Source organism: Protopterus annectens, chromosome 5.part1 (genome assembly GCF_019279795.1).
Source record: "Protopterus annectens isolate FY-2018-M chromosome 5.part1, PAN1.0, whole genome shotgun sequence".
Lineage (NCBI taxonomy): Eukaryota > Metazoa > Chordata > Ceratodontiformes > Protopteridae > Protopterus > Protopterus annectens.
Genome location: NC_056736.1, coordinates 289,288,199 through 289,307,593, shown reverse-complemented (window position 1 = coordinate 289,307,593; position 19,395 = coordinate 289,288,199). Strand labels below are relative to the sequence as shown.

Genomic DNA, 19,395 nt, shown 5'->3' with positions numbered 1-19,395 from the left:
GAGTCCACCAGTAACATGGGAAGCCACTGGTTCAGGTAAACGGCCAGGATCAAGAGTTAAGTGCTTTAAATGTAACCACTGTGGCCATCTAGATGTCCATGGAGGTAATGTAAGGAACAAAAGGTAGGGGAGCCAGCCAGTGGTAAGTTGTCTGGACACAACTGGGGTACCAAACTATCTCCAGAGATTATATCATGTCTTAGTGGAAATAAAACGGGCCACTACTAAGAGAGACATGGCCTCTGACATAACCATTGTGAAGCTCACAGTGGTTAAAGAGGAGCAGTACTTGTTGGGGCAGTCCAATCCAGTCAAACGTTTGGGAGGGACCCCATTCCAAATGCCTTTGGCCAGGGTCCACCTTGATTCAGAGAGTGGAAAAGGAAGCAAGACAGTAGGTGTGTCTGGGGATATCCCTGCACATGTCTTAATAGGGAACAATTTTGATAATGCAGTACCTTGAGTTCATGCAGTTATACGCAGTCAGGCTCAGAGACAAGCATGTGAGGCTGGTAGCCTGGGGGAGACCCAGACAGACCTCACACCTGACGCCAGGCTGGTGAGGTGGCTGTTTCAGGGAGGAAGCTACCCTTTAGCAGAGAGTCTGAAGGTAAGCCACAGCTGCTGGTAGGTACCGATGTTCTCTTGGACAGAATGACTGCAAGTGCAGAGGTGTGTGGTAGTACCAAGGCTGACAGTGAGGCACTGCTCTCAGAGGATACCAGACTTACTGTGGAACAAGAGCTGGGAAGGAGTCAAGACAGACTCAGCTCTTGGACCCTACACTAAGAGGTTTGAGGGAGGTATTTGGAGAGAGGGACCTGATTCGCAAGGAAAATGGAAGTCTGTATACTGAAACAAAGGGCTCCTGTATAAAGACTGGACCCCTGAGGGAGGGCTAAAAGGTGAGGTAATACAGGAATTGGTAGTGCCCAGAGCCTACCATCTGGCACTTCTAGCCATGTCCCACGACATTCCTTCTGCAGGTGATATAGGCATAAAAAGTGTACCAAGAGACATATTATGCAGAACTTTTAATGGCCTGGGATTGCAAGGGATGTAACAGGGTACTGCAGGACCTGTGAGCAGTGCCAAAAAAGTACACAAGGCAGAAGACAAGGTCAAAGCTCCTTTGATGCCTTTGCCTGTAATTGAAGAGCCATTTCAGATGACAGCTATGGATATTGTGGAGCCTCTGAGTACCCAAAGTTCCAAGGGGAAGAAGTATATCCTGGTAGTAGTAGATTATACTACCAGATACCCTGAGGCGGAGGCTCTGTCCTCCCTCTAGCCAGAGATGGTTGCAAATGCTTTGTTAGAGATTTTCAGCAGGATAGTTTTCCTCAAGAGAAATACTGACTGACAGTGGTGCCAATTTCATGTCAGACCTGCTGGCTTGTCTGTGGAAGCGCTGTGGAGTGAGGAACCCAAGGACCATGCCCTACCATCCCCAGAATAGTGGTCTTGTGGAGAGGTTAAACTACTAATCTACACTAAAGACCATACTGCTGGCATTTGCAGACCAGTTTAAGAGAGACTGGGGCAAATATCTGCCCCATCTGCTGTTTGCATACAGAGAGGTACCCCATGAATTCACAAGTTTTCCACCCTTTGAGTTGCTGTATGGGCATAGGGTGAGGGCCCTTTAAATTTGATTTATCATGAGTTGGAAGGTGAGTGGGAATTCCACTAGGTGTCTATTGTGGCATATGTCCTAAACCTCAGGACAAGGCTTAGGGAATTCATGGGCTTAGCCCAGGAGAACCTCGCAGGAGCCCAACAGCAGAAAAAGGTCTGGTATGACAGGAATGCTCAATCCCGAGAGTATGCTGTGGGACAGCAGGTGATGGTTCTCATTCCTGTCAGACTCAATAAGCTGCAGGCAGCTTAGGAGTGACCCCTCAAAGTGCTAAGGAAGGTCAGTAATGTTAATTACAAGGTAGAACTACTGGACAGAAGGCAGGGGCATAAATTATACCATGCTACCATGATGAAGCCTTACCATGATAGGAAGGCCCTGTGCCGAGTATTTGCAGTGGCTGGCTGGAGGAGTCTGATGGGGATCTGGTGACTGATCTCCTCACTGAGGCTCTGACTGACACCTCAGTGGAAGAGGTATGTCCAAGCAGCTATCCCTACCCAAGTTCAAGAAATCCGAGCAGGAGTTTGGGGGCATATTCACTGGGAAACCTGGGTGCATCCACCTGGTGCAGCATCATGTGAATACAGGACCCCAAAGGCCCATCAAGTAGGCACCTTACAGGGTGCCTGAGTGACTTAGACAGACTCTGAGGGAGGAGATACAGGAAATGAACTGGGGGTAATCCAGAAGTCCAGCAATTCCTGGGCCTCCTAGTGATGCTGGTGCCAACAAAAGATGGCAGCACCAGGTTCTGTGTGGACTACAGGAAACTAAATAGCCACACAAAGTCAGATGCTTATCCATGGTCTAGGACAGATAAAGCTTTAGAGCAGCTGGGTGGGGCAGGTGCCATTAGACTCCCACCACTAGACAGAACTCAGCCTTTGAGAATCCTTTCGGATTATAAGAGTTCACAAACATTCCCTTTGTGATGAAAACTGCCTCAGCAACCTTTCCGAAGGTGGCAGATCGTACCATAGCAGGAGATTATGCCCTTGCTTACCTGGAGGATACTGCCATTTACAGCCATTCCTGGCATGAGCAGCTTCAGCATGGCAGGGACGTCCTGGGCAGACTGCAAAGAGCAGGGTTGACCATTAAGCACAGTAAGTGTCAGGTGGGTATAGCAGAGGTTTCTTACCCGAGGACAGAGATTGGGAAGTGGTAAGATCAGGCCAGAACCTGCCAAAGTGGAAGCCATTCAGACATGGTCTGCCTCTGTTACCAAAAAGCAGGTGAGGGCATTCTTGGGGACAGCGGGGTACTACAGAAAATTTGTTACCAATTAAAGTACAACAGCGGTTTCTCTCACAGACCTGATAAGGAAAAACAGGCCAGGTAAAGTAGTGTGGACCTCAACCTGCAATCAGACATTCCAAAAGCTTAAAGGGGTGTTGGAAGGACCCTCTGTATTAGCCAGTCCAGATTACAACAAAGAATTTGTTGTGCAGGTGGATGCTTCAAATCATGGGGCTGGGGCTGGGGCTGTACTCAGCCAGGTTTGCTCAGAGAGAGAAGAGCAACCAGTGGTACATCTCAGCCGTAGACTACAACCTAGAGAGAAATGTTATGCAGCTGTAGAAAAAGAATGTTTAGCCATAGTATGGGCACTGCAGAAACTTCAACCCTATCTGTATGGAAGGAAATTCACTGTAGTTACAGACAACAATCCCTTAACATGGCTACGTCAAGCCAGTCAGCAAAATGCCAAGTTGTTAAGGTGGAGCCTAGGGTTGCAGGCATGTGATAGGATACTGCAATTCCACAGTGGGGTTAGCAATGCTAATGCAGATGGGCTCTAGGTTATGGGTTGAAGGAAATTCACTGTAGTTACAGACAACAATCCCTTAACATGGCTACATCAAGCCAGTTAGCAAAATACCAAGTTGTTAAGGTGGAGCCTAGGGTTGCAGGCATGTGACAGGATAGTGCAATTCCACAGTGGGGTTAGCAATGCTAATGCAGATGGACTCTCACTACAGGTTATGGGTTGATGTATTCCCAGACGGTCATTCCTCTCAAGCAATATTTTGCAAGGATCAATTGAAAAAACAGCTTGAGTCGTCAAAGGGGGAAGAGATGTGATTATGTGCGGTATTGCCAGCTATGCCAGGAGAAGCAGAGCAGTGGCTGTGTAACATATGCATGCACAGCTAGCTGGAATTTTGTAAAGAATTATATGAAATTTGTATATTAAACTGATTGGTACAGATGCTTGTCAAAAAATGTATTTCTAATACTGCTTTTGTTAAAAATGTACCAAAAGGGTACCCTGCTGGACAGAAAAAGAAATATACATGCATTATTGTAACTGTTTAAATGTATAGGTTTTAAAAGAGGGTGCAGGAAAAGAAAAAGTTAATCTCAAACTTTGAAAATGTTCTGAAATTAAATTACTTGACCTAGGCCATAAGTATGTTATTTTACAGTTCTCAGTGCATCCAAAGACAAAAACTCTGAACTAGGAAACTTTCTGGATTGTCACTGGGGTGAAGTAACTGCTACTCTGAAAGGATGGAAGTTTGAAATTATTTTATGACTTCCAGGAGCTGCAGCAGATCTTAGCAAGGCTGTGTGTGTGTGTGTGTGTGTGTGTGTGTGTGTGTGTGTGTGTGTGTGTGTGTGTGTGTGTGTGTGTGTGAAAATCAAATCTCAAAAGTGTGTGTCACCTGCTTGGAGCACGGACAGGAAGCACTGTTTTCACATACAGGGTGCTGGAGGACATGGATTGGACATGCACCTGAGGACTTAACTCTACAGCTGTGCCAATGGAAAGCCTTAATGGGGACCTTGGGACAAACAGAGAAATCCTGACCCCAGACTGAGTGTGTTCCTTGTATGCTCTTAAGGGAAATTGTGCTTGATGCAGACAGCTGCATCTGGAAATACTGGGTGTATCCATTTTTGTTCCAAGTGACTGTCCCTTCTCCAATGTCAGTGGTGAGGATTGAGGCTCCTTGATTGTTGTGCCAGAGTGGGGACTTCACGCATCTTACTTTCCCATTACACCTCCAGCACTTGCCATCTACCCAGGAAACAATTTTTCCAGACAAAAATCTTAAATCTTCTAGATTCTGTCACATATTTGGGAGACAAACATATGTCCTCCAATTGTTTCTTTGTGAATTACTTATCTAATCTCTCTTCCCAATCTTTTCTAACCTTCTCTGATTACTTCATATAGTTATCATTCATTATTTTATATGCCCTACCAACTATCTCTTTTTAACAGCAACTTCCATTCTAGATTCAACCAGTGCAGGTCTTTCATTTAGGATTCCCTTACCCCTTTATCTTTGCCTATACTTTGATACACTAGCTTCGTCCAGTAAATTCCAGCCCACTTCTGTATATTCTGTGTACTCTTAACTGCAGTCAACCCTATCTGTAGAATCTCCTTTGAGCTGGCCTAGTTCTTAATCCTTTTTATTTTATGAAAATAGTTTGTATAACTGTTATTCTCCTTAAGGATCCGCATCCAAATTCCCACTCTTTCGAAGTTTCTTGCATTTCTCCCTGCATCCTCATCACTCCTTTCCACTTTGAATTGCAGGTTTCTGCTTGTGTTACGAACAGCGTTAACTATGTAACTCTAAAATATCCCGTCAAACTAGGTAATTCTCCTTATTCTATTGGAAGGATATGCCTATTTCAGCACTGGCCATGTTATAACATTTCTGCCACTGTGTTTGGGTTGCACATAACAGTCATTATCCATACCTCAAAGGCATGTCCAACATTTTCTTTACTGGAAAGGTTCACTCAGACTTTGCCACAGTTTGCTGTGAGGGAAAGGTTAGTTTGCTTTTTATTTCTTGTATTACTTTATTGCCTTTTTCTTACTTTGTTGCCTGTGATTTGATTTCTTTACATTGCATTTACTTGTATTCTGCTTTTAACTGCATATTAAAACTTGGAAAACACAGCTCTGTCTCTTGTGAGTCAGATAAAAAAAATGTTCCCACCCTCCGACCCTGTTACTGTTGTGTTCTTAAACACCACTGTCTTTCTAATTGCCTGCCCCTTATGTTAATTTGGCCATATATCCTGTTTCATCTCTGCTTTTACTGGCTATTGTGAGTAAGCATAAAATTATCATTTTGTGAAATCACTCCCCTTCAACTATTTAAATTTATTGGCCATCCTACTGTATTCCATAGTACCAGAATACAAAAGTCCACACCCCCTTTCAATCTATCTTGCTCTTTAAAAAATAGTGTTTCTCTGCTAAACTTTTTAGACAGTTAAACTTAAGTTACCAACTTTCATATCTACTTAGTGCAACTGCAGTGTTTAGGATAAACCATTTTTTTTTTCAATCTTGCCTTTAAGCATCTATTGCAAGACCACCAGTTATTGGAGAGCCCACATTCTGCCTCTCAGTAGTCATCTTGGAATTAGTGCTTTTGTCTTCTCCTTTTGAGAGAAGGAGTACAGTGACACTATTTCCTGGAGACTGCTGATCACCAGAAAGCCTAATAACTGCTTTATAGGTGACAGCTTGGAATCTGTGCTTATATTCTGATCCTGGTGAGATTAGGAGCAGAGTGTATTGATTCCGGACTCTTTCTGGTTGGAGAGCGAGTGCCTGTGCTTAACATACCGGACTGGTCTGGTTGCTATTTCAGGCATCTACCAGAAAAAGGCCACAAGCCTACAGACCATTGCATCATCGGGGACAAGATGGTGGATCACCAAACAAGCTGTGGCCTGCTTCTCTTTTTGGGATTGCTGCTAACATTTTGCTTATGGTGAGAGAAGCAAAGGAGTATTGTTTTCCAACAGAGTAAAGCTGTGGTGAGACTAGCATTTGTAGTAGCCAGGCAGTAGCCTTTCATGCCACTTCCCTCTTTTCGTCATTCTTGACAAGCTAATTCTTTGCTTTCAGTAAATACTGCTTGATTTCTAACATCCTAAATACTTCATCCTTAAATTTTCAGGGTCTATATATTAAGTTTCCCCTCAAATCATTGGCAGTTCTCTATACAGACTCAGACGCCTTGAGTGACATTTTTCCTGTAAAAGCACAATTGAAATTTCTCCAATATCTAGTTGCACACAGGACTAGTTTGCAATGATGAGCACTGTCCACATAGTTGCAAACTAGATTCCTGATAGTGACTGATATTCTCACTCAACAGTCTAATCAATAAAAAAAGGTTTGTTGCCATGGATATTAATTTTCTTACTGCCTTTGTTACCAGCTTGATGGATATGGGCATCCTAAGGTAATGTAGAAATTGCCTCATGTTTACTGACAACCAGTTAATTCTCAAACTGACACGCTATGTGAGACATATATTTACACAACGTCACTGGAGGCAAAGCTCACATAAAAGTACTCCTAATGTCAATAAGGTAGTCAGTAGTACACATGTTGCACCCATCACTTGCAATTCAAAAGCAGACATAGTATAGATCCACATATACTGTGGCACTTACATGTAACCTTCCTAAAGCACAAAGACCTCCTAGACAAAGTACACATAGAAAATACCATCAGCAGCCCCAAATGCGCTCTTTCAAAACAATGCCCGAATCAACACATAGAGCTACATCTCATAGAGCCTCTACCTCTTAGCCCATAAAAGGCAAGTCACCACAGAATCCAACATTCTAGTTATTGGAGACTCCGTTGTGAGAGATGCTGATGTCCCTCTCACCAGGCTGAGTAAGGAGAAAGTTACAGTCAGTTGCTTATCAGGGGCTAGGATCTGGCACATTACGCATGCACTCATGTCACTGGATCACAATTACCAATATGACTCGGTCATAGTCCATGTGGGAGTAAATGACCCGAGATGTACCTCCCTACACTATATGAAGAGAGACATCATAGAGCTCTCCAAATCTGTCTCTCAGGCTGGAATGAGCCTAGCACTGAGCAGCATTTTACCTTCTCCAAGGATGATGCCACAATACGAACAAAAGAGGATTGTTGACTAATAACTGGCTTAGTTTCTGGCGTCATTCTAAGGGGGTGCAATAATTGTCAGCATGGAAGGAGATGGTCAACAGACCACACTACTCTGCCAGGGATGGTCTGCACCTCTCCCCTCTAGGCTTTCGAATATTAGTTAAAACATTGTCCTCCCCCATAGTGCCTTTTTTAGGCAATGCCAAACTGAAAGTACTTCCGGCATACCAAATCAAAACCAAGAAAATCTAAAGGTATTACTGCTCAATGCTAGCAGCCTAAACAAAAAACTCTACTCCCTGGAAGCTCTCTTTACCCTACAGACTGCTGATGTCTGTGCAGTCTCTCAGACGTGGTTTAAAGCCACAGACAGCACACCAACAGTGCAGGGTTACAACGCCTTCCACACATTTAGACCAGCTACTTCACAGACAGGGACTAATGTAAAGGTGTGTCTGTTTAAATCAAAATAAATATACTTCAAGACTGGTCAAACGGGAGAATGCACTTCAGCTGCTCTGTGTTCAAATCACCACAGGTAAAATCCAATACCACTTCTTTGCAAGCTATAGGTCCCCCTCTACGACCCAGGAAATCCATACCATGTATTTAAACGTATTAGAAACACTAACCATCCAACCCAATACCATATTCATGGGTGACTTTAATTACCTCACTGTTAACTGTTAATCCTATACAACATCAAATGTACATGCACAGAGATTCCTGGATTTTGTAAACACAAACTCCCTAGACCAGATAATCAATACACCAACCAGGGGTGCAACCATATGGATTCCTATTATTTAAGCGAATGCTTAAATTTGTGAATGTTGTTTCGTCGAGCATGATTAAGCGAAATGGTAAAATGCCAAAAGCATGGAACAGCGTTTTTTTTTTCATAAGGAAAAAAAAAAAACACTGGGCTGTTTTCGGGACTTCGCCATTTCCTTCACTGTGATGTCATTTCCTCCACTGTGGTGCAATCTTGGAGTTGGTATATTTAAGTAGGGGGTGTAACACAAAAGGGGTAGTGTATGTGGCAACTTGTTGCAGCTGTCCTGCTTTTTATGTGGGAAAGACAGAGAAAGATCTAAGAAAGAGTGTATGAACATCAAAGGGACATTAGGTTAAATAAGGAAGATAATGCACTTGCCAGACATGTAATGAGTTTCCCTGAACATAAATTTCAGTTCAGGGTACTTGTACAAGTGAAAAAAGATATAAGAGGAGGTCCTTACAGTTTACTACTTGAAAAGGTAGAATTATTATGGCAATTAAAATTAAATGCCTTTGTAAGCCCAGGCTTAAATGAAAAATGTTCACTTATGTGTTTGCTCAAATTAAAAAGTTTGGAGAGATGATTGAGTGTAGAACATAAATGTTAAAAGGGTTGTAGCATCTGTTTTATTTAACAAATAGACGTTTTTTATAAAAATATATAGGTGATGAGAATACATAGTATCTACACAGATTTTAAAAAAATCAATTTTAAAATATCATAATAAGTGATAGGATAAATTTTATTATCAGGAATTTTATGTAATGCATATTTATCAGCAATGTATTAATTCACCTTCATATTCATTTAATTTATAAACATTGGTTGGTTTTATTGTCATATAATGACTTGACTGAAGTTTTAGAATACATTAGTAAACTAACAGGCTTTTAGGCTAATATACCTTTAAATGATCCTGTGTTCGCTGATTAGTTTTTTGGCGGGTTTTTTGTATGAACTTATAAATAATAGAAGTTTTTTAAAATGGCTGTAATTAATTTCTGAAGAAGTCCGAGCATTGAGTAAGGACGAAAAACGTTTGGTTATATTTGGCGTTTAAAATAAATACGAGTGTTTTACGAGTAGTAACCCTAGCATTTTTGTGCTAGTTTGGAAAGTAAATTTTAGAGTTCATTATTTAGTGACCTCAATCCCCAATGCTTGGCAACAAAACCACACATTTTAGGAGCAAGGGATCAAAAAATAAAATAAATATCTGGATATTTTTTTAACATTATATTTTGAAAGTAAAACATTTCCTCTAGTAACATTTACATATGCTATGGCAAGTCTGAAACATTAAGCAGAGAAAATTTTACATCAAAAATATATAGAAAAAATATAGTAACAACAATAAGTAAAACACAATTTTACAGGCAGCATATTCTCTAAGTGCACTAATGCTCTTCAGGTTATGTGTTACTGTGTAAATAATGCCTTTCCAGGGGTGTAGAAGCCCTAGACGGACGTTATTTACACAGTACCTCACACACACACACACACACACACACACACACACACACACACACACACACACACACTGTTGGGCATTATTCTTACTGGTATGTTGAATTTGCAGGTATTCTTGTCATGTTGAGATACTGAGGTCTTAGTCTTTCTTTTTTCACCTGTGTTTCCTTTGCAGCATCTACCAGTTTTGCAGTGAGGGATGGGGTAGCAATGCACTTGAAACGGAGAAAATTATTCTGCATTACTTTAAATCATCAAGAGAGTACAAGGGAAAAATAAACTTCAAAGATATGCAGCTCACTCCTTAACAGTGAATACAAGTGACAAGCGTCACTATTTTCCTTGTGTAACTCAACAGTAAACCACCATGCAGGAACAAAAGTGATTACCACTGTAAAACTATAAGTGACAGCAAAAATATATACAAAAGTCAGGTCTTCCTTGCAAGTTTGCGTCACACAGAAACGTTGTAACTTTTTTCGGGCTATATTATGTTTACACCTCCTCAATGTAATGTCACCGACAAGAGGTACATATTTGCTTACAAAGAAAATTACAAATCAACACCTGGAACAGTTTTATATGAAACCACTGAAAATGATATGTACATCTGTTTACTGTTGGGGGGGGGGGCAACATTTTAAAAGATGTACCTATTTTTTTTCAGATGACAGGTGGATCAAGGTAAGAGAGTTTATGGGAGAAAAAACAGAATTTTCTGGCTACACCGTTGCTTCCTGTGGGAAATCTAACCTAACCTAATAAGCTGCACTAGCCTCAAAGAAAAACTAATAAAAACATTCACTGAGAAGAAGACAACAGTTGTACAACAGGAAAATGTGTTTGGTGTTCACGGAAAGCACCACAACTCTCAATTGTCCAAATTTTCACAGAATGTTCAGAGTTTTGCCTCATATTCTTGGTCTATTTATTCCTCATAAAATTCGTACTTTTTCTAGCAAATCACTGGTATGATCTGAGGACTGAAGTTACTAAATAATGACATATACTTTAATTTCAGACTTCATGTCCTCTAAGAAATGCATGTCAACACAAATCCTCTCATTCTACCAACTTTCTAAGTTTATACGAATAATGGTGATGAACAGGTTGACAGACGAGATCAGACAGGAATCCTCGTGGTCTATGATGTTTACAGATGACACTGTGATCTGTAGTGAGAGTAGGTAACAGGTGGAGGAGATCCTGGAGAGATGGAGATATGCTCTAGAGAGAAGAGGAATGAAGGTCAGCAGGACTAAGACAGAATATATGTCTGTGAATGAGAGGGAGGATAGAGGAATGGTGAGGATGCGAGGAGTACAGGTGGCGAAGGTGGAGGAGTTTAAATACTTGGGATCAATAGTTCAGAGTAATAGCGAGTGTGGAAGAGAGGTGAAGAAGAGAGTACAGGCAGGATGGAGTAGGTGGAGAAGTGAGTGTCTGGAGTAATTTGTGACAGACTGGTACCAGTAAGTGTGAAACGGAAGGTCTATAAAAGGGTAGTGAGACCAGCTATGTTATATGGGTTGGAGACAGTGGCATTAACAAAAAGGCAGGAGTTAGAGCTGGATGTGACGATTTGCACTGGGTGTGACGAAGGTGGACAGGAATAGGAATAAGTATATTAGAGGGTCAAGTCCAGGTTAGAAGGTTTGGAGACAAAGCCAGAGAGGCAAGATTATATTGGTCTGGACATGTGCTGAGGAGGGATGCTGAGTACATTGGGAAAAAGATGCTAAAGATGAAGCTACCAGGTAACAAGAAAAGAGAAAGGCCCAAGATAAGGTTTATGGATGTGGTGAGAGAGGACATGCATGTGGCTGGTGTGACAAAACAAGATACAGAGAACAGAAAGAAATGGAAACAGATGATCCACTGCGGCGACCCCTAACGGGAACAGCCGAAAGAAGATAATGATTAAAATCTGTCACTAGTTTTGACCCTTTGTTCCCCCATTAACTCCAGATTTGTTGCACACAAAAGTTGTGAGATACGGTAGGCAGTATTTTTTTTTACCTGCCCCCAAATCATTAAATATAACTAAAGTGGACAGCTATTAAAAGTCCAAGGGCAAACCTTGAGCATCACAACAAAGTAATACCCAAAACACAGATGTGCGAAAAAAGGATGCGCTGTTGACCCCCCCCCCCCCAAGATACAGAGAACAGGAAGAAATGGAAACAGATGATCCACTGCGGCGACCCCTAACGGGAACAGCCGAAAGAAGATAATGATTAAAATCTGTGACTAGTTTTGACCCTTTGTTCCCCCATTAACTCCAGATTTGTTGCACACAAAAGTTGTGAGATACGGTAGGCATTATTTTTTTTTACCTGCCCCCAAATCATTAAATATAACTAAAGCGGACAGCTATTAAAAGTCCAAGGGCAAACCTTGAGCATCACAACAAAGTAATACCCAAAACACAGATGTGCGAAAAAAGGATGCGCTGTTGACCCCCCCCCCCCAAGATACAGAGAACAGGAAGAAATGGAAACAGATGATCCGCTGCGGCGACCCCTAACGGGAACAGCCGAAAGAAGATAATGATTAAAATCTGTCACTAGTTTTGACCCTTTGTTCCTCCATTAACTCCTGATTTGTTGCACACAAAAGTTGTGAGGTACGGTAGGCAGTATTTTTTTTTACCTGCCCCCAAATCATTAAATATAACTAAAGCGGACAGCTATTAAAAGTCCAAGGGCAAATCTTGAGCATCACAACAAAGTAATACCCAAAACACAGATGTGCGAAAAAAGTATGCGCTGTTGACCCCCCCCCCAAGATACAGAGAACAGGAAGAAATGGAAACAGATGATCCGCTGCGGCGACCCCTAACGGGAACAGCCGAAAGAAGATAATGATTAAAATCTGTCACTAGTTTTGACCCTTTGTTCCCCCATTAACTCCAGATTTGTTGCACACAAAAGTTGTGAGATACGGTAGGCATTATTTTTTTTTACCTGCCCCCAAATCATTAAATATAACTAAAGCGGACAGCTATTAAAAGTCCAAGGGCAAACCTTGAGCATCACAACAAAGTAATACCCAAAACACAGATGTGCGAAAAAAGGATGCGCTGTTGACCCCCCCCCCAAGATACAGAGAACAGGAAGAAATGGAAACAGATGATCCGCTGCGGCGACCCCTAACGGGAACAGCCGAAAGAAGATAATGATTAAAATCTGTCACTAGTTTTGACCCTTTGTTCCCCCATTAACTCCTGATTTGTTGCACACAAAAGTTGTGAGGTACGGTAGGCAGTATTTTTTTTTACCTGCCCCCAAATCATTAAATATAACTAAAGCGGACAGCTATTAAAAGTCCAAGGGCAAACTTTGAGCATCACAACAAAGTAATACCCAAAACACAGATGTGCGAAAAAAGTATGCGCTGTTGACCCCCCCCCCCAAGATACAGAGAACAGGAAGAAATGGAAACAGATGATCCGCTGCGGCGACCCCTAACGGGAACAGCCGAAAGAAGATAATGATTAAAATCTGTCACTAGTTTTGACCCTTTGTTCCCCCATTAACTCCAGATTTGTTGCACACAAAAGTTGTGAGGTATGGTAGGCAGTATTTTTTTTTACCTGCCCCCAAATCATTAAATATAACTAAAGCGGACAGCTATTAAAAGTCCAAGGGCAAACTTTGAGCATCACAACAAAGTAATACCCAAAACACAGATGTGCGAAAAAAGTATGCGCTGTTGACCCCCCCCCCCCAAGATACAGAGAACAGGAAGAAATGGAAACAGATGATCCGCTGCGGCGACCCCTAACGGGAACAGCCGAAAGAAGATAATGATTAAAATCTGTCACTAGTTTTGACCCTTTGTTCCCCCATTAACTCCAGATTTGTTGCACACAAAAGTTGTGAGGTACGGTAGGCAGTATTTTTTTTTACCTGCCCCCAAATCATTAAATATAACTAAAGCGGACAGCTATTAAAAGTCCAAGGGCAAACCTTGAGCATCACAACAAAGTAATACCCAAAACACAGATGTGCGAAAAAAGGATGCGCTGTTGACCCCCCCCCCCAAGATACAGAGAACAGGAAGAAATGGAAACAGATGATCCACTGCGGCGACCCCTAATGGGAACAGCCGAAAGAAGATAATGATTAAAATCTGTCACTAGTTTTGACCCTTTGTTCCCCCATTAACTCCAGATTTGTTGCACACAAAAGTTGTGAGGTACGGTAGGCAGTATTTTTTTTTACCTGCCCCCAAATCATTAAATATAACTAAAGCGGACAGCTATTAAAAGTCCAAGAGCAAACCTTGAGCATCACAACAAAGTAATACCCAAAACACAGATGTGCGAAAAAAGGATGCGCTGTTGACACCCCCCAAGATGCAGAGAACAGGAAGAAATGGAAACAGATGATCCGCTGAGGCGACCTCTAACTGGAACAGCCGAAAGAAGATAATGATTAAAATCTGTCACTAGTTTGGACCCTTTGTTCCCCCATTAACTCCAGATTTGTTGCACACAAAAGTTGTGAGGTACGGTAGGCAGTATTTTTTTTACCTGCCCCCAAATCATTAAATATAACTAAAGCGGACAACTATTAAAAGTCCAAGGGCAAACCTTGAGCATCACAACAAAGTAATACCCAAAACACAGATGTGCGAAAAAAGGATGCGCTGTTGACCCCCCCCCCCCTCCCCACACACAGCTCGTAGACATAGCTCTCAACCTTCCATCTCCAAATGAGGAATACTAGCCCTCATAACGTGGAACAAACGGGCAAAATGTGGAACACGACACCTGCTAATAACTTACTAGCAATTTCAACTAGGAAGGTCAAAATATGCTGGTTTTAGTTATAAAAAACAGCATATTTTGAATTAGTACGATTCATTTCTATTTACCATGGATATCAGTTAAACAAATTCCTAACACTGAACGTGTGACATACCCTTTCAATGTATAACTTCGAAGAACACGAACTTAACACCCCAAATTAGGTACGCTCCTCATAATGAGGTACACTTGAGAGATATGCTCGTAGAAGGGAGAAATCTCTCAAACGAGGAGGGTCGCATTGCCGTTGCGCACTTACAAATCCCACTGACAGGGATTTCCTGTGGACAAAATTACCGCACTGCCCTCATCCTCTCGTGCTTCGAACATTCATGGAACGCACATCAGCCACCTGTAGGTACAGCCAGAGCACCCGTCAGCTGCACCTTATCTGTAGTCTAGTCTCAAAACGAGGAATGCTCTTTATATTTTGCGATATTCTGCATTTGCTTGGGTTGAGTATATCACGCTACCATTTAAACAATATTGACATCCACGGTAAATATAGGCTTAATCCATCCCAAAACCCCTTTTCCCCAGTTTTGAAAATGGGATCGGTGGTGTTACTTCCACAGTGGCAGTCATCTACAGCAAAGGTTCAAACCGGTAGGTTCAATGAAATAGTCCAAAATTTATACGATATCATTTTAACCATGCCGTGGGCTTCCTAAACAGTAACTAATAATTCCTTGCTTTACCCATCCCTTATACATTGAGAGTTTCTCCGTTTACACTGGACACAGAAGGCTGAGACCTAGAGAACAAACAATTCCTTTTTCATGCGCTTGTACTCCATATGTAGTTTTGCTAAGTGAAGAACAATTAATTATATTACATTAACATATATGTCATTTATTATATCCCAATTTCCGAGCACTGAAAATCGTAGTACTAACCTACAAGTAACAAGCAGAAACTCAGAAAAAGGAGCACATTATTTTTCACGATAAGTTAGGTTCTTAGATACGTAACGTACATCTATATGACAAAAGATCACTGAACTAGGCTAAACATGAATTAAAAAAATGCTGCCCTATGTAATAAATCACAGCTGAGAGGTATTTCAAACAGAACTTACCAAATACAGAATATCTCGCAGGCTGTAAACTACAAATCACCCCCTCATACAGCCAGCCGGTTAGTTTCGAGCCGATGGAAAGCATCATACTATCCCCCGCTCCCCCCAAACACGTGACTGATCCTTCCTAGCCAATGCATTCCGATTTCGGAGGTTTCGTTTCTCCTGTAACTTTCGGATTCTGTTCTCTTATTTCTGGCATTACATTTTAATTAGCAATGTTACAGTTGCTTACGTACTCTGAAGGGTATAACTCATAAGTCTGTGTACCTCAGAGTTCCAGATTGAAAGGGTTTGTCAAACATTCATTGTCGAGAATAGCTCTACCTGATAATCTATAGATATACCTGAAGAGTCCAGATTTACGACTCATGTTTTTGGTCTGTTCCTTATAAAGTTGTGACTTTTTTTGGTAAATAGTGAAGTCGCAGAATGACGACAGACATTTAGTTTCAAACTTCAAATCCTTCAGAAAATACATTCTAACATAAATCCCGTTTAAAGCAATTTTTTTATAACAGCAATGTTTAACACATACCACCGTTATGTTAGCTCTGTCTATATTTCCTGCAGTAAGACGTTGGGAGTTATGATGATAATGCATTGGTTGTTGTTGTTGTGGCTTTCGGCTTTTCCCGGTTAGGGGTCGCCACAGCGGAACTCCGGTCCGCTAATGATTGGTAGTTGATTTTTACGTGCCGAGTTACCAGCCCTGACGCACAACCTTCAACGAAGTTACGCCCATACACGCATGTCTCCACGCAGAAGATGCTCTAGCTGAGAATCGAACTGGACAGCGTCTTACTATGAGGCGACAACAATGCATTAGTGAGTTATATTAATTCATCAAAACAGTTCGTATTAAACGTAAAATACCGCATTTAGCAATCATTTCAACTGTCTGCATCACCGGTTGACTGTAATTATCAGTGATTTAACCAAAAAAAAAAACATTTAAGAAGGGCAGGGCAAACCCAGGGAAATTCTGTACGATTGAGAAGTATGTATCCTAAAGGCTGATATACGAATACCTCAGACAGATGCATGGCAGACAAACGAGATATTTAAGAGATACATGGAGAACTCTACACATGCATTATGTTTAGCTAATACAAGTTTTGCCTTATCTGGACAATTCTTTATGAGCATGCGTGAAGTTATACACAATGTTTACTAAATTTCAAAAACGCACGTATATGTGGGACTTTCAGGAATAGGATATCCTTCACCGCAGCCCACACAGGAGGTTTCAGCTTCTTCGTATTAGAGTGTCAACGTGTAAGTGGATGCTGATAGTGCATACTATACTTATCAACTGTCCATAGTTTTGCATCATATTTTGGGTCTGTTACTCATAAAATTTGTGTTTTTACTGGCAAACCACCACTGAGAATTGAAATAACTAAATAATGACATACATTGGAACTTCAGACTTCGTATCCTTCAGAAACTGCATGCCATTGCCAACACAAATCCCATCATTCCAACTTTAGAAGTTTGTAACAGCAATATTTAAAATCTGTCCCTATGTTTTGGGCTTTGTTCCCACATAATTTTAGGCTTTGTCTAGATTTCTTGTTCTAACGGATTGTTTGAGAGGTATGTACTACCTCTCAACTTTGTTCAAGAATTCTGGACAACACCAAAAGTAAGGAAGAGGGGAACAATTTTGCAAATGTTTAAATATTACTCTAACTTAAAATGTTAATAGAAGATGTTTTTATCATTAACGTGCATTTTCTGAAGTAAGTGGTATGAAGCTAATCCCTACCATTATTAACAGATAAGTAATCATCAGTGGTGTACCAAAAATAAGTAAAATCAGGGGTGTTCTGAAAAATTGTAGACATTTAAGAGGTATGTATAATGGGAAATTAGCTTTTTCTTTGTGTCCACTTCAGGACATTCTTCAATTAGATTTCATATAGCACTTCATCTGGATTCTAATATCCTTTAAGATTCTGACATATATGCTTTACTTCAGAATCTTGATACAGAATCAAATTAGCACATCCAGATAGTTTTGAAAGCCTATCTGACTCCTTAATAAAACTCCCTTTTACTTGTTTCTGCACTATTGGTGTCACTCCTTATAGTCTATCCTGGAAGTTATGGATGTTGCTTTCCTCTTTGACCTTTTCCCCAACAGGTTTCTGGCAAGTTCTTCAGGTCACCAAAATAACTTCATTCCTAGTACTACTGCTAACTCTAGGAATTTCTCCCCGCAAAGAAAACTATGCACACCCTCTGGACTTTATACAGTACAGTATCATTTTCTTAACACTTGCTCATAAGCAGAACATGGTCTGTTTTCTATTCTTCCTAAAGTACCCAACATATAGGTCCCTGCCTTACCTGTATTGTCTACTGTTGTCTGCTGTTCACTGCCCTGCTGATCTGATATCTTTGCACAGTAAGTATGGCTTCACTTTCACTTCTTAAAACTGCTTTCCATTACATTCGCAGATCTGTTACAGTTTTTTTTTTGTTGCATATTAATTTAAAACATAAGTTTCTTGCTTGTAATCAATTTTATTTTACTTTTTTGACACACAAAATTATCATTTTACCCTTGGCACTTTGAATTCACAGATGCCATTCAGTTAAACCAATATAGTCACACTGTTTAAAGCTTATGTTAAGCTGTCTCTCTTGCTCTATCGCAGGTACTTTATGATGTCTATGCTTCCTGCAGCCCTTCACTTATCCCTTAGTTCAGTTAAAAGTTTCAGGATCAATCCAGAGTAATTATTCACTTCAGATTTCTTGATCTTCTGATCCTTGACTCTGTCATTCTGATCCTGACTCGTTATACTGAAGGACACATTTCCCTGACTACAAAAAGCATCTGCTTTTTGTTATCCTGTGACTCAAATATCGAGCTTTATGTGGGACCCAAGTGTGATCAGTTACTGCAGGGGTATTTGCTCTGTTCATGGTGTTCTTTCTTTACTCTGCCTTTTCAAAGCCAACCAGCCTATCCAAGGATCAGTAAACTCTGAAGTTTCCTCAGGCCAGCCTGTTGTGAGCTAGAGGACTCTGCCTTCAATCCCATAAATACAGACACTAGTTTAATTTCCTGATTTCTCCTCTATACAAGGCAACTCAGTTGCTATTTCTGCCTTATTTTTAATAGTTTTCACTATGAACCTGGGTTATACAATCCTCCCCTTTGATTAGTACACCTACATTTTGACTGCCTCTGTTTCTCTTTCCTGGTACACAGAAAACATTTCCTTTATCTTGCCTTCTCTTTGTAGCCTTTTCTCTGTTTGAACAAAAAACAAAGTTCTCTGTTTCACTAGATTGCCCTTTTACCACATGGTATCAGAATATAATATTGATTTTACTTTTTTCTTGGTGCACAGATTCTGGTTGCCAAGTTCCCCTTCAGTACTCCCAACAAGCTTTGGGTATACTTCTGTTTTAAACATAGTCCTACCTCAGAGCTTTCAGTCAGTTCATCCTCAGTCTCCAAGTTACACCTATTACAGCTCTGGATTGAAGCTTTCTTTCTATCCAGGGTTGAGTGTACACTAATCTAGTCATTTTTTTTCTCCAAGTCTCTCAAAAATTACATCTCAAAACACACTTCGTGTACCTTTGTTCCTGATTTACTACTTACCACTTGCGTGATTGCTCAAGAGTTTCTCTACCTTTATACTTGTTTGAGTACTTAGAGTTGTGTAGAGTT

At 40.9% G+C, this 19,395-nt stretch overlaps 1 protein-coding gene across 1 annotated transcript in view; it reads right to left on the bottom strand.

Moving 5' to 3' along the window:
• The window catches only part of LOC122803382 (interferon-induced GTP-binding protein Mx3-like), a 1,250,224-nt gene extending 1,234,406 nt beyond the window's left edge, over positions 1–15,818 (bottom strand). Inside the window, exon 1 of the mRNA XM_044072962.1 lies at positions 15,702–15,818. Within this exon, the coding sequence (XP_043928897.1) occupies positions 15,702–15,789 (88 nt within the window). The 5' untranslated portion in view covers positions 15,790–15,818. The remainder of the gene's footprint in view (positions 1–15,701) is intronic.
• Positions 15,819–19,395: the final 3,577 nt, after the last annotated feature.